Here is a 12,562-nt window from a genome sequence, read left to right on the forward strand (position 1 = left end):
TACTCAGGTTAAGCATGATACATAAGTCACTCGGATAACTTAAAAATGTAATTGTTTGGCTTTTTTCGGGGTTTTATTCATTCCGGAGCAAATCGGTTTGGCTGAGATCAAAGTTATTAGATTATTAGATTAAATAAAACTGTATTAATCCATCGGGTGGGTTCCTCCGGGATTTTCACACAGCTGAATAAACATCAAACAGAAAACTGTTTAAACAGAAGTGTGAGATGGTCGAGAATTTACGGCAGTGTCCTGTTGTATTTTAGATGGCAAGGAGCAGACGGCTGAGTTTATGAAACTCCACCGACACAGCAGTGATGCAAATCTGAAGGCTAGACCATCCAATCTCAAAGCCTCGCACTTCCGGCCTTCTCGGTCTTCGAAGGACCCAGCCCGTAGATCGTAGATCGCGAAGGCTGGGTCCTCCGAAGGATGCAGCCTACGTTTTGGGACACAGCTAAAAGCTCCTCGGTTCACAGTAGCATCATTCAGCTAACATGCTAACAGCACATTTGAGTTACTCACCCCCTCCCTTTCTGTGCTGAATCGTAGCTGTCACTACCCGATCCGTACCGGAAACCCGATTGGTACCCCGCATGCGCGAAAGGTTTCTACTTCCGGTCGTAGCGTTTTACGATAGTTATGGGTCAGAGTATCTGTTAAGATGAATAACAAGTATATCTTAAAATGTTTGCAATAATGAAGCATTTCAGTACAATGTAGACAAAAACGAAAAATAAAAAGAAAGTTACGGATCAGGACTCTCCGATCCTTACTGCGCATGTGTAAAGTCTGACCGTACAAATCGGGTCTACCCGATCTGTACCGCGCATGTGCAGATGTTTTCTTCTTCTTCTGTTCGTTTAATGGCAGTTTACTCCCCAGTGTACGAGGATACCGCCACCTGCTGACTGAGCGAATAAACCCTATTATAAACTGAATTATCGTCATTACAAACGTGTGTTAAATCTGATTTAGCGATAGTCGAGTGTGTTTATGCTTGTCTGTGAGGAGAGGATTGTTGGAATAGTGATGATGATGTGCGCTATCACTGTCAATTGTCAGTAAACACTTAATCTGGTTGATGAATCTACACGTGAGATATTACAAAGTCTGCATTATTAACTCTGTAATTAGGCGCCATTCTTCTTATTTTACGGCGCTGTTGCTCAATCGGGGGACGCTCTCTGTTGAGGAGAAAAGCATGAATTTCTTTGTGTACGGATTATCCATTGTTTAAATGTCCCGGGCAGTCGAAAAGTAGGCAGAGCTGTTGAGAAATGCTAGGAGCTAACTGGGCGCTAACCGTATCATTCAAATATATTGAATGTCGCAATGTTGGCAAAGAGAGGAAGTGACGTAAGATTTGCGCATGCGGGGTACTGATCGGGTTTCCGGTACGGATCGGGTAGTGACAGTAGCAACGAATCACTCAGGACTCACTCAGGACTCACTCATGCCCTCCCTCCTGGCTCACAGCTTCTTCTTCTTCTTGGTTGGCAACCAATGTTAAGGCGCATTACTGCCCCCTGGCTCAGTGGACATTTAAATATATATAAAAATATATATTTGATACATTTGAGGAAAATACAAATAAAATGAAATAAAAATAAATAAAATAAATGTGCACTTTAGAAATTTTTTTTGCTCTATAAAAATTGTTGTTTTTCTTTTTCAATCACTCATCTTAGCAGTAGGATATACATGAAAAGAGAAAAAAATTAAGTTTAAATGAAAATGTATTTTTTGCACTCTCTGGGCAACTGACTCAGTGATTCAAATGATTCAAAAAACACGATTCACTTTGGTGAGTGACTCATTGAAACTCAATTCAGTAAAAATAATCAAATTTACCATCACTATTCTAATGTGACAATGTTGTCTCTTGTTGTTGTCTCTGGCTCTCTTTCTCTCTCTTTCCCTCCGGCTCTGTTTCTGTGCTACTGCGAGTGCAACTACCGCCCCTCCCCCCTCTTCCCAGCGCAAAGCACAAGGCTCGCGTGCGGAGTGAAGCGGAAAAAAAGTGCAAGAGAGAGGTTAAGAGAAAGAAAAAAAACAACACGGCTCCGTCGTTCACTTTAAAGAGCCGTGTCTAAGAGCCATTTTGTTCGCGACCGACACATCACTAGTCACTACCCTGCTTTTGCACACCACTTTCTTATATGCGTTTTTCTTGTTAACACACAGAGCACACATTGCACACGCAAAGTCAGCTGATCTCATCCGATGCAGATTTGCTCCTTGATCAAGTGACATTTGTCCGGATTTTTGGCACGAGTGGCATCGGATCAGCACCGCAGGTGGATCGCCCGATTTTCATACCCAGCCCAGCTGATATTAACCAGAGTAATTTACTAAAATTATATGCACTCCTGTTATTAAGTCCAGTTCAGTCTGCTAATGCTGATACGAACGTTAATAGGTGTGTTGCCTAAGCCTAATAATTCAAATAACAGGCTTGAAATTTACCCGTTATTGTTTTTTCTCTGTATTGTAAATTCTGTCTAAGAAGAAATCTGAGGCTGCTGTTGTGAGAATGAACTACCAAAGCTTTTTCTGAATAAATCAATAAAGATCCATTTATGGAAAGCTGTGATGAAGGCAGTTTTTTCTTTAATTATATCCAACAATATAACATATTTGACCACTTTTAATTGATTTTTCTAACTTTTTAATTATTAATTATTATCTAATTTCTAGTAAGTGGCCCAGCCCAGGCCCTCCTATATTTTTATGTATGTGGCCCTCAGTGAAAAAAGTTTGGACACCCCTGATCTAAAGACATGAACACATTCAGGAAATCCCTTAAAGCATCATTAACAAGTTTGTGGAATATATTGTGCGAGTGAGTGGCATAACTAGGTACTAGGTACTTGAAGTGACCAAGGGGTGTGTTTTCCATTGGTCAGCTCTGCTTCTTATGACAAATTGCTTCTAATGCCACCAGATGGATAGCTGGTGTAACCAATGTTGCTGTCCGCATATGGAGCTGCCATGGGGGAGGCCATGACTGTCTCATCTGTGGAGGAAAGAGAAGAAACCTTAGTATCAATAAACTCAATAAAAGTGTTAAGTGATGAGAATGTGTTGAGCTCCAACTAGTATGCTAAAGAGCTCAGAGTCTTGGCTTACTTGAAGTAGGAAATTATTGAGATGCCTTGGGGAATGGCCAAAAGTGTGACTGGTTCAAGGTAGGTTGTAGAAGCCAAAGAAGAGTGGGCAGACAGAAGAGTTTGACAGAGGTCCGAGGGAGCAAGAAGGCGTCGAGCAGGCAGGTGAGTATAAAAAGGATTCATGGGAGCCACCAGAAAGCGCGTAGGCAGGTGACCATGGAAATACTCACCTCTCTACTTGCCAAAAGAATAAGAAGTTAGCACATGAGGGAAGAGCACAAATAGCCGACCTGTTTATCACACTAAGCTGATAATCTGATCACATCTGAATGGCAACGCTGTTCCTTTTGAACTGTGGCTGATGGATCGCAGGTGGTCTGCTCAGAAACCAGAAAGACTCTACTCCACAGTGGCAGAGTATCTCTGCTGCACATCTCAACAGTAAAGGAAAAAACATTTACAGACCAGTGGCTGATTATGAGACATGGGTATGTACACATCCGAGTCATTTTCTTGAGGTTGTTCACTCAGAACAGAAGCAGATAGCCTGGAGGATCTTTAAGTGAGAGGTATACCATTTTAGAGTTAACATCAATTTGAAATTACTGAGAGAGATGTTACACTTTATTGAATGGAATTCCTGACTGGGTAAACATTTCTGTAAAGACAGAAATGGAGCCCATAGTGATTTGTTAAAGGATATAAAAGCCTTACATTCTTTACAATAATTTCACCCCACACCACACATGTTTTCAGTTTTAGTATTTTCATGTATTTAGTATTTGATTTTCTTTGGCCATTTTATTATATTTTATATTTATATATTTATGGGAAAAATATATTATGCAATGTACTAATGGTTTAATGGTTAATGGTTTAATTATTTATATAGCACATTTAATTACAACAGGAGCGTTGACCAAAGTGCTGTACAAGAATACAACATACATAATAAAAAAACTGTACAGCAATACAACATACCTAATAAAATAACAAATAACTCTCATGCTGTATTAAAAGCCAATAAATAAAAATGCGTTTTAAGATAAGATTTAAAAAGATTGACAGTGGGAGCCTGTCTGATGTATAGGGGTAAATTATTCCACAGCTTAGGCGCTACGACTGCAAATGCTCGATCACCTCTATGAACCAGCCTCAACCTTGATACAGCTAAAAGCAAAAGATCACTTGATCTAAGAGATCTAAAGGGGGTATAAGTCTGCAAGACGTCAGACAAATACACAGGAGGATGTCCATTCAGGGCTTTGTAGGTCAACAATAAATTTTTAAAGTTAATTCTGAAGCGGACAGGGAGCCAATGAAGAGAGGCGAGCACTGGGGAAATGTGTTCACATCCTTTAGTACGTGTCAGAAGACGAGCTGCAGCATTCTGGACCAACTGCAGCCTTGCCAGGCAGGTCTGACTACAGTATAAGGAGTTACAGTAGTCCAGCTGGGATATAATAAAAGCATGAATCGCCCGTTCTAAGTTTTTAAAAGATGAAAATGATCTCACCTTAGATAAAAGCCTCAGTTTGAAGAAGGACCGCTGTACGACTGAGCTAATTTTTTTTTCAAAGGTGAAATTGCTGTCAAATATAACCCCCAAATGTTTTGGCATGCGATTTGACAAAATTTGTGTGAGCTGTTACTCACATAACACTGAACTGTATTAGAAAGAAAATATGAACAGGGAACTGTTAACAAGTCCGAATCATAACGCGCAGTGTTGCCTGTAGTGTCTTTTGATTGATTGTCTGTTTTTTAACTCTGTGAAAAAGAAAAAGAAAGTATTGAAATAGGAAATAACCTTTATTTGGCACAAGTGTACTGAGTGCCTTCAAGGACACACTCAGTACACTTAGTGCCTGGAAGAATGCCCAGGTTGCAAAAAAAAGGTAATATATGCTCGTTAAAGTACACACACTCATAACTGTTCTTGTGAGAAGCCCATAGAAGGAAAAATGGTACTGTGTGACAGTTTTAAGGCAAAGGAGGGTGGAAGTGATAAAATGTAATAAAAAGCTCACTGGTACCTTCCCCCTTTGAGCACTTGCATGAAACCTTGTATTTGGTGCTTTTGCTCCCTTGCAAGAATTTTTATTCAGTTTACTTCTGAGATATATCTACATATGTATTCATATGTATTATTCTTGAAGGTTTTTGAAATACTATTTATAATAAATGAACATTGTAAAATAAAATGTATATTGTAATCAATAATCGCATAACGTGCATTGGGAGGAGGCCCCGGGGCAGACCCAGGACACGCTGGAGAGATTATATCTCTCGGCCTGGGAACGCCTTGGTGTTCCCCTGGATAAGCTGGAGGAGGTCCCAGGACACACTGGAAAGATTATATCTCTCGGCTGGCCTGGGAGCGCCTGGGTGTTCCCCCAGATAAGCTGGAGGAGGTGGCTGGGGAGAGGGAGGTCTGGGCCTCTCTGCTTAGGCTGCTGCCCCCGCGACCCAGCCTCGGATAAAGCGGATGAAGATGGATGGGTGCATTGATATTTTTACCACTAGCTTTTGGATTTTACTTTTTTTTTTTTTTTCCTGTTCACCCGTTTAATCAGTGACTGACAAGATAATAAATGGAAACAGGCAACTTTGTATTTTGCTGCCCTGATTCATGCTTATTACACAGAAATTTCCATACATGTTTCCTTTTAATAAGCCAGAACATTGAACACTATATTTAATCTATTATTATTTTTAAGAAAAGTTGAATGCTGGAAACCCAAGTTAGGATTATATAAAGAATTATCAAATGGTAAAACTATGATATTATGCTAAAACATCAGCCAAAATTAACTTACTATTGAATAATGAGATTATTACCAGCTCCCTATTACCAACTCCTTTTTCTGGTAACTGAGTAGTAGTAGTAACTTGGAAATTTCCAAATTATTACCTTATTATTGCCCCCTTGGTATTCCACTACTACCATATTATTACTGAGCTGTAATAGAGTGCTATCCAATCATCTGAAAACAAAAAAAAATCCCAAAAGATGGGTACACATTTCAAAGTAATAATGTAAATCTACTTTTAATATCACAAATTGCAAGCAATCACAAACAAGGCCCAGAAGAACTCTACCTCCATCCTTTCTTTTTTAGGATACTTCCCAAGACAGCTTCAGCTCTTGGAAAAGAATTAATGAAAGAGAGAGAGAGAGATTTTTTAAAATGTGGCTATTAAAAAAAACTCAATTAAATTAATAAATGTTATACACCAAAAAGTTATTCTTTTGCCCTATGACATCCAGCTAGGCTCCAGTCCCCCTGTGACCTTGAATTAATCCTAACCCTTAAGGAAATGAATGAACTGATGGATCAGTAGTTCAAACCTACAGTTACTGTCTTGCAAAGTTAGTTGTTCTGTCTCATATCTCTAAAATAACTAGGCAGCATCCAATGCAATACAACTACTTGGATGCATGTATGTAACTTTGCATAAACAAAACATTTGTCCAGTCACTTTTTATTCAAACAAATTGAAATATAGTAATACTTACTTTCCAGAGTTATAGACTTCAGCTGTGTCAAACAAGTTGATTCCATTCTCATATGCTATTGTCATGAGTTCTTCTGCCACCTTCAGAAGAAAAACATAATAACTATAAAGATAAGCAGCTGCTGCACAATTATATTTAGGAACATTTTTACCTTAGTCAACGTTTGATAAATATTAGCTTACACTACATAATCCCTTGCTTAAAAATGATGACTTACATTATTTGAAAGAAAAAATAATAATAAACGAAAATGTATTAGATTACTACCACCATATTTTGCAAGTTTGCAACTGTAGCAAACCTATTAGTGCCTTTTTCAGAAGATTGAAGAACAATCTGAAAACAGATTGTAAAGTTAACTCATTTAAAAATCAGTTCAGCTTTGGTGTGTCTATTGTAATTTCTGTACTATTTATCAGCCTTATTGTGAGGTATTAGTATCTCTCTTGGTTCCTAGTACACCCTCTCTATGAAAAACAAAAGAACCTCAAGTACCTCCTAAAACAGTTTTTCGGATGCTTCAGAAAAAGCTTCTCTCTGTGCTATGTTTACTAGGCTCCTGCTAACCACAAGTTTATCCTCCAAAGAATTATTCCTCAGCCAACTCCTACTTTGGATTCGGGAGACAGACACTGAATTGGGTGACCCTGAATCCTCCCTTAGTTATGCTGCAGTAGGCCTAGGCTGCTGCGGGGTTACCAGGATGGACTGAGCATTTCTTCGTTATTTACCAACTGTTAATTTGAATTTAATCATTAGCTATTATTAATCTGTGTCTCTCTTCCACAGTGTATCTTTTCTCTTGTCTCCTCAGATTGTTAGGATTTTTCTCTGTATTATTTCAAATCAAATCAAATCACTTTTATTGTCACATCACATGTGCAGGTACATTGGTACAGTACATGTGAGTAAAATTCTTGTGTGCGAGCTTCACAAGCAACAGAGTTGTGCAAAATACAATAACGTAAACAAGCAAAATACAAGAATGGCTAAATCTGAAACTAATAAATATATGTACAATATATAATAGTATATGCATTTCTGGATGTGTATACTAAATTTTTTTCTACGTGTGTGTGTGTGTGTATACACATATTTTACAAATTAAATAGAGTAAACAATAAAATAAAATATATAAAAATATTAGGGGTGCAACGATACACAAAATTCACGGTTCGGTTCGATTCGATACTTTGGTGTCACGGTTCGATATTTTTTCGATACAAAAAAAATGTTCATGCCTTTTTAATTTGTCATTTATTAAAATTATAAATATATATTTTAACTCAAAAGTACAGTTTTTAAATTTAACGCTAACCCTTGTGCGTGTTTTTTATTTTGACAGCGAATGCGCACCTGCGGACCACTTATGTGCAGCCCTGGTTATTTAGCTCGTCATATTGCAGCCACAGAAATTATTTTGTCCATGAAACCATAAAGCTGCACTTTCTTTTTGCCTTATAGTCTGATTTGTCATAACTTCTCCGTTTTGTGGTAAGCTTTTCTTTGGCTGTCACTTCTTCACCCTGATTTGGCTCAGCAGAACTAAAATATATATCCTGCTGCTTTTACACAAGCACTCACATAAGCTCAGCGATTCTCTGCGCGATCAACCTCTCACATGTTTAAGCTGCGGGAGATTTCACTTGTCATGTTTGCATAGTAAGCTAAAGATTAATAAGACGATGTCAGAGGAATTGGTGCACAAATTATCATCACTCACAGATCAGTGCTGTCGCTCTCTATACACAGTTCGCGGTATTGCAAAGTGAAAGCAAAAAACAAGCGCAAATTCAAACGCGATTTCAATATGTCACATATTGACAGTGGCTCACCGATGCCAATGACATAATAACCCACCTACATTTCCGAAAGAATGCAAAAGCATTGACATATATTTTTCCTTCCTACAATAGCCCGACGGGCAGGGCAGAGATAGATTTTGGTACCCCGACTGGAAAAATCGCTAGCCCCGGGACGTCGGGCTAGCGATATTGCGAGCCCTGTATCTGATTGAGGAATCACTCATCTTTGGAAAAGAGAATTTATTACAGAGAAATGTCTCTTTCCAAAATAAAAGTTATACTATCCACTTCTTCTGGGCTATATTCTCAGCAGCATAAGGAGAATCATGTGCTAACGGCTGTCTAAATGACTCGGCTAAAGTTAGTAGCATGCTTGCTTTTTTTTGTCTGCTTCCACTTGTCTTTGCACTAGGATGATGTCGGCGTAAATGTGCAGTCATATTCGTTGTGTTCCCACTAGTGCTTTCAGGTTAATCTCGTTGAAATGACCTTAACGCCACAACACGGCAAATCTCCGTTAACGAGCTACCGCCGATCGCCCCGTGCATGGGGCTAGACGGCCAACACGTTAACGAGCTAACTGCGCTAACACACTAGTTCCCACCCATGTAATTGAGCATTGCATGGCACATCCAACATACTGTTTTACTTTAGTCCATGACTCGCTTACCTTCAGGGTCATACGTCACATGAAAACCAAAATAATTCCAAACGCCAGATCTGAATGAGAGTGGGGGAGGTGCCCTGCGCTCTTCCTTCTGACTATGCTGTCTGTGTTGAGCACTCAGTGAATCTGCGTTCGACTACTCCGCCTAGGCTGCACTGTCGAGCCTAGGCGGAGTAGTCGAACGCAGATTCACTGAGCGCTCAACACAGACAGCATCGTCAGAAGGAAAGTTGATAAAATAAATTACAAATTTTGTATTGTTCGATACATATGCATACCGAACCGAAAGCACTGTATCGAACGGTTCAATATCGATACGAATATCGTTGCACCCCTAAAAAATATACAGAGTTGAGACATGTGCAAAACAGTGGCATTACTGTACAGTATGGAGTGCATAATGTTGAAGTTCTAGTAGTGAAGGTGAGGTGTCTATGACGTGTTCAGCAGTCTGATGGCCTGGTGGAAGAAGCTGTCTCTCAGTCTGCTGGTTCGGGACCGGATGCTGCAGAACCTCCTTCCTGAGGGAAGTAGTCTGAACAGTTTATGGCTGGGGTGACTGGAGTCCTTGATGATCCTCCCCACTTTCCTCAGGCAGCGCTTCCTGTACGATCAGCGGGGCCTATCGCGCGGTGCCGCGCGCTTCACTCGGACTTTCTGATCACGTCATGATCCACCTAATCCCCGCGTACAGACAGAGGCTGAAGCTCTCCAAACCTGTCGTGAGGACCAAAAAACTGTGGAGCAACGAGGCTGTGGAGGAGCTTCGCACGTGTTTGGAGACCACAGACTGGGACACAATGAAGGCTGCTTCTAACAGCTTGGACGAGTTTACGGACACTGTCACCTCCTATATCCACTTCTGTGAGGACAGCATTGTGCCATCACGCACCAGGGTGAGTTATAACAATGACAAACCCTGGTTTACCCCTAAACTCAAAAAGCTGTGGCTGGAAAAGAGTAAGGCGTTCAGAAGCGGAGACAGGGACTGCTACAGAGAGGCCAAGTACAGGTTCACTAAGGAAGTGGACATTGCCAAACATCAGCACTCTTAGAAGATGCAGCAGCAGATCTCAGAGAATGACTCGGCCTCTGTGTGGAAAGGTTTTAGGAATATTACAAACTACAAGCCTAAAACCCCCCACTCCACTGATGACTTGCTCTTAGCCAACACCCTTAACGACTTCTACTGTCGTTTTGACGAGCCATCAGGCAGCCTTCACACCTCCAACGACCCCAACAATAGAGGCACTTTGGACACTCATTCCCCCACCTCTCCCCCCTCCATAGAGCCATCACCACCTTCAAACTGTTCACCTGCAACACCCGCCCCCTCACCCCACACAAAAGAGGATTTCACACCACCTCCTCCGACCACAACTCTTCATATTCATGAAGCAGATGTGAGGAAGCAGTTTAGGAGTCTGAATGCTCGGAAAGCTCCCGGCCCAGACGGTGTGTCTCCTGCCACCCTCAGACACTGTGCAAACGAGCTGGCCCCAGTGTTTTCTGGCATCTTCAACTCCTCACTGCAGGCATGTCATGTGCCTGCCTGCTTCAAGTCCTCTACCATAATCCCTGTCCCCAAGAAACCTAGGATCACTGGACTAAATGACTACAGACCCGTGGCTCTGACATCTGTGGTCATGAAGTCATTTGAGCGCCTAGTTCTCTCCCATCTCAAGACCCTCACGGCCCCCCTCCTGGACCCCCTGCAGTTTGCATATAGTGCCAACAGGTCTGTAGACGACGCCATCAACATGGCCCTACACTTCATCCTGCAGCATCTGGACTCCCCAGGAACCTACGCCAGGATCCTGTTTGTGGACTTCAGCTCTGCCTTCAACACCATCCTTCCAGACCATCTCCGAGGCAAGCTTTCCCAGATGAATGTGCCTGATCCCATCTGCCGGTGGATCACTGACTTCCTGACGGACAGGAAGCAGCACGTGAGGCTGGGGAAGAATGTCTCGGACTCCCGGACCATCAGCACCGGCTCCCCTCAGGGCTGTGTTCTTTCTCCTCTGCTCTTCTCCCTGTACACCAACTGCTGCACCTCCACCCACCAGTCTGTCAAGCTAATCAAGTTCGCAGATGACACCACCGTCATTGGGCTCATCTCTGACGGGGATGAGTCTGCCTACAGGAGGGAGGTTGAACGTCTGGTGTCTTGGTGCAGCCACAACAACCTGGTGCTGAATGCCCAGAAGACAGTGGAGATTATTGTGGACTTCAGGAAGCACACAGCCCCACTCCCCCCCATCATCCTGACTGACACCCCCATCACCTCTGTGGACTCATTCCGCTTCCTGGGTACCACCATCACCCAGGACCTGAAGTGGGAGCCCACCATCACCTCCGTCATCAAGAAAGCCCAGCAGAGGATGTACTTCCTGAGGCAGCTGAAGAAATTCAACCTGCCAACATGGACGATGATGCAATTCTACACTGCAATCATCGAGTCCATCCTCACCTCCTCCATCACCGTGTGGTACGCTGGAGCCACTATCAGGGACAAACAGAGACTGCAGCGTGTTGTGCGCTCTGCTGAGAAGGTGATTGGCTGCAGACTCCCATCTCTGCAGGACCTGTACACCTCCAGGACACTGCGGCGTGCAGCCCGGATCTCAGCTGACCCTTCTCACCCTGGACACAGTCTGTTTGACCTGCTCCCCTCAGGCAGGAGGCTCCGGTCCATTCGCACCAGAACCTCTCGCCACAAGAACAGTTTCTTCCCCTCTGCTGTTGGACACATGAACAATAACCACATGACTGTCCCCGCCACTAACACATGACCCTACGCTGTGTCACTGCATCATTTCATGTCTGGCACTGATCACCACCTGCACTCATGTATATATCTTTCTACGTAGCACTCATAATTCTTATTCTCATGTATATATGTTTGGCACTGATCACCACCTGCACTCATGTATATATCTTTCTACGTAGCACTCATAATTCATATTCTCATGTATATATCTCATGTATATCTCATGCACATATCTTTCTTTCTACATAGCACTTTAATTCTTATTGTCTGCACTGAAGCACCGCAGCAATTTCCTAATGTTGTAAACCTCAACATCTGGCAATAAACCCATTCTGATTCTGATTCTGATTCTGTAGATGTCTTGGAGGGAGGGAAGCTCACCTCCAATTATCCGTTCAGAGCACCGCACTACTCGCTGGAGAGCTTTGCAGTTGTAGGCGGTGCTGTTGCCATACCAGGTGGTGATGCATCCAGTGAGGATGCTCTCAATGGCACAGTGATAGAAGGTCCTGAGGATGCGGGGATTCATGCCAAATCTTTTCAGTCTCCTGAGAAAGAAGAGGCGCTGTTGCGCCTTCTTCACTGTTTTGTTTATGTGTACTGTCAGTGCGCCCCAGGGTGGCTGTGGCTACAATGTAGCTTGCCATCACCAGTGTGTGAATGTGTGTGTGAATGGGTGGATGA

The 12,562-nt window shown here is 42.3% G+C and overlaps 1 protein-coding gene across 1 annotated transcript in view; it reads right to left on the reverse strand.

Moving 5' to 3' along the window:
- Positions 1-12,562, reverse strand: part of LOC101473708 (voltage-gated potassium channel subunit beta-2) — a 247,644-nt gene that overhangs the window by 181,533 nt on the left and 53,549 nt on the right. The window contains exons 5-6 of the mRNA XM_012916125.2: positions 6,634-6,713; positions 6,216-6,260 (exon numbers count right to left, since the gene is read on the reverse strand). Coding sequence (XP_012771579.1) covers positions 6,216-6,260; positions 6,634-6,713 — 125 coding nt within the window. The remainder of the gene's footprint in view (positions 1-6,215; positions 6,261-6,633; positions 6,714-12,562) is intronic.

Source organism: Maylandia zebra, linkage group LG20 (genome assembly GCF_041146795.1).
Source record: "Maylandia zebra isolate NMK-2024a linkage group LG20, Mzebra_GT3a, whole genome shotgun sequence".
Lineage (NCBI taxonomy): Eukaryota > Metazoa > Chordata > Actinopteri > Cichliformes > Cichlidae > Maylandia > Maylandia zebra.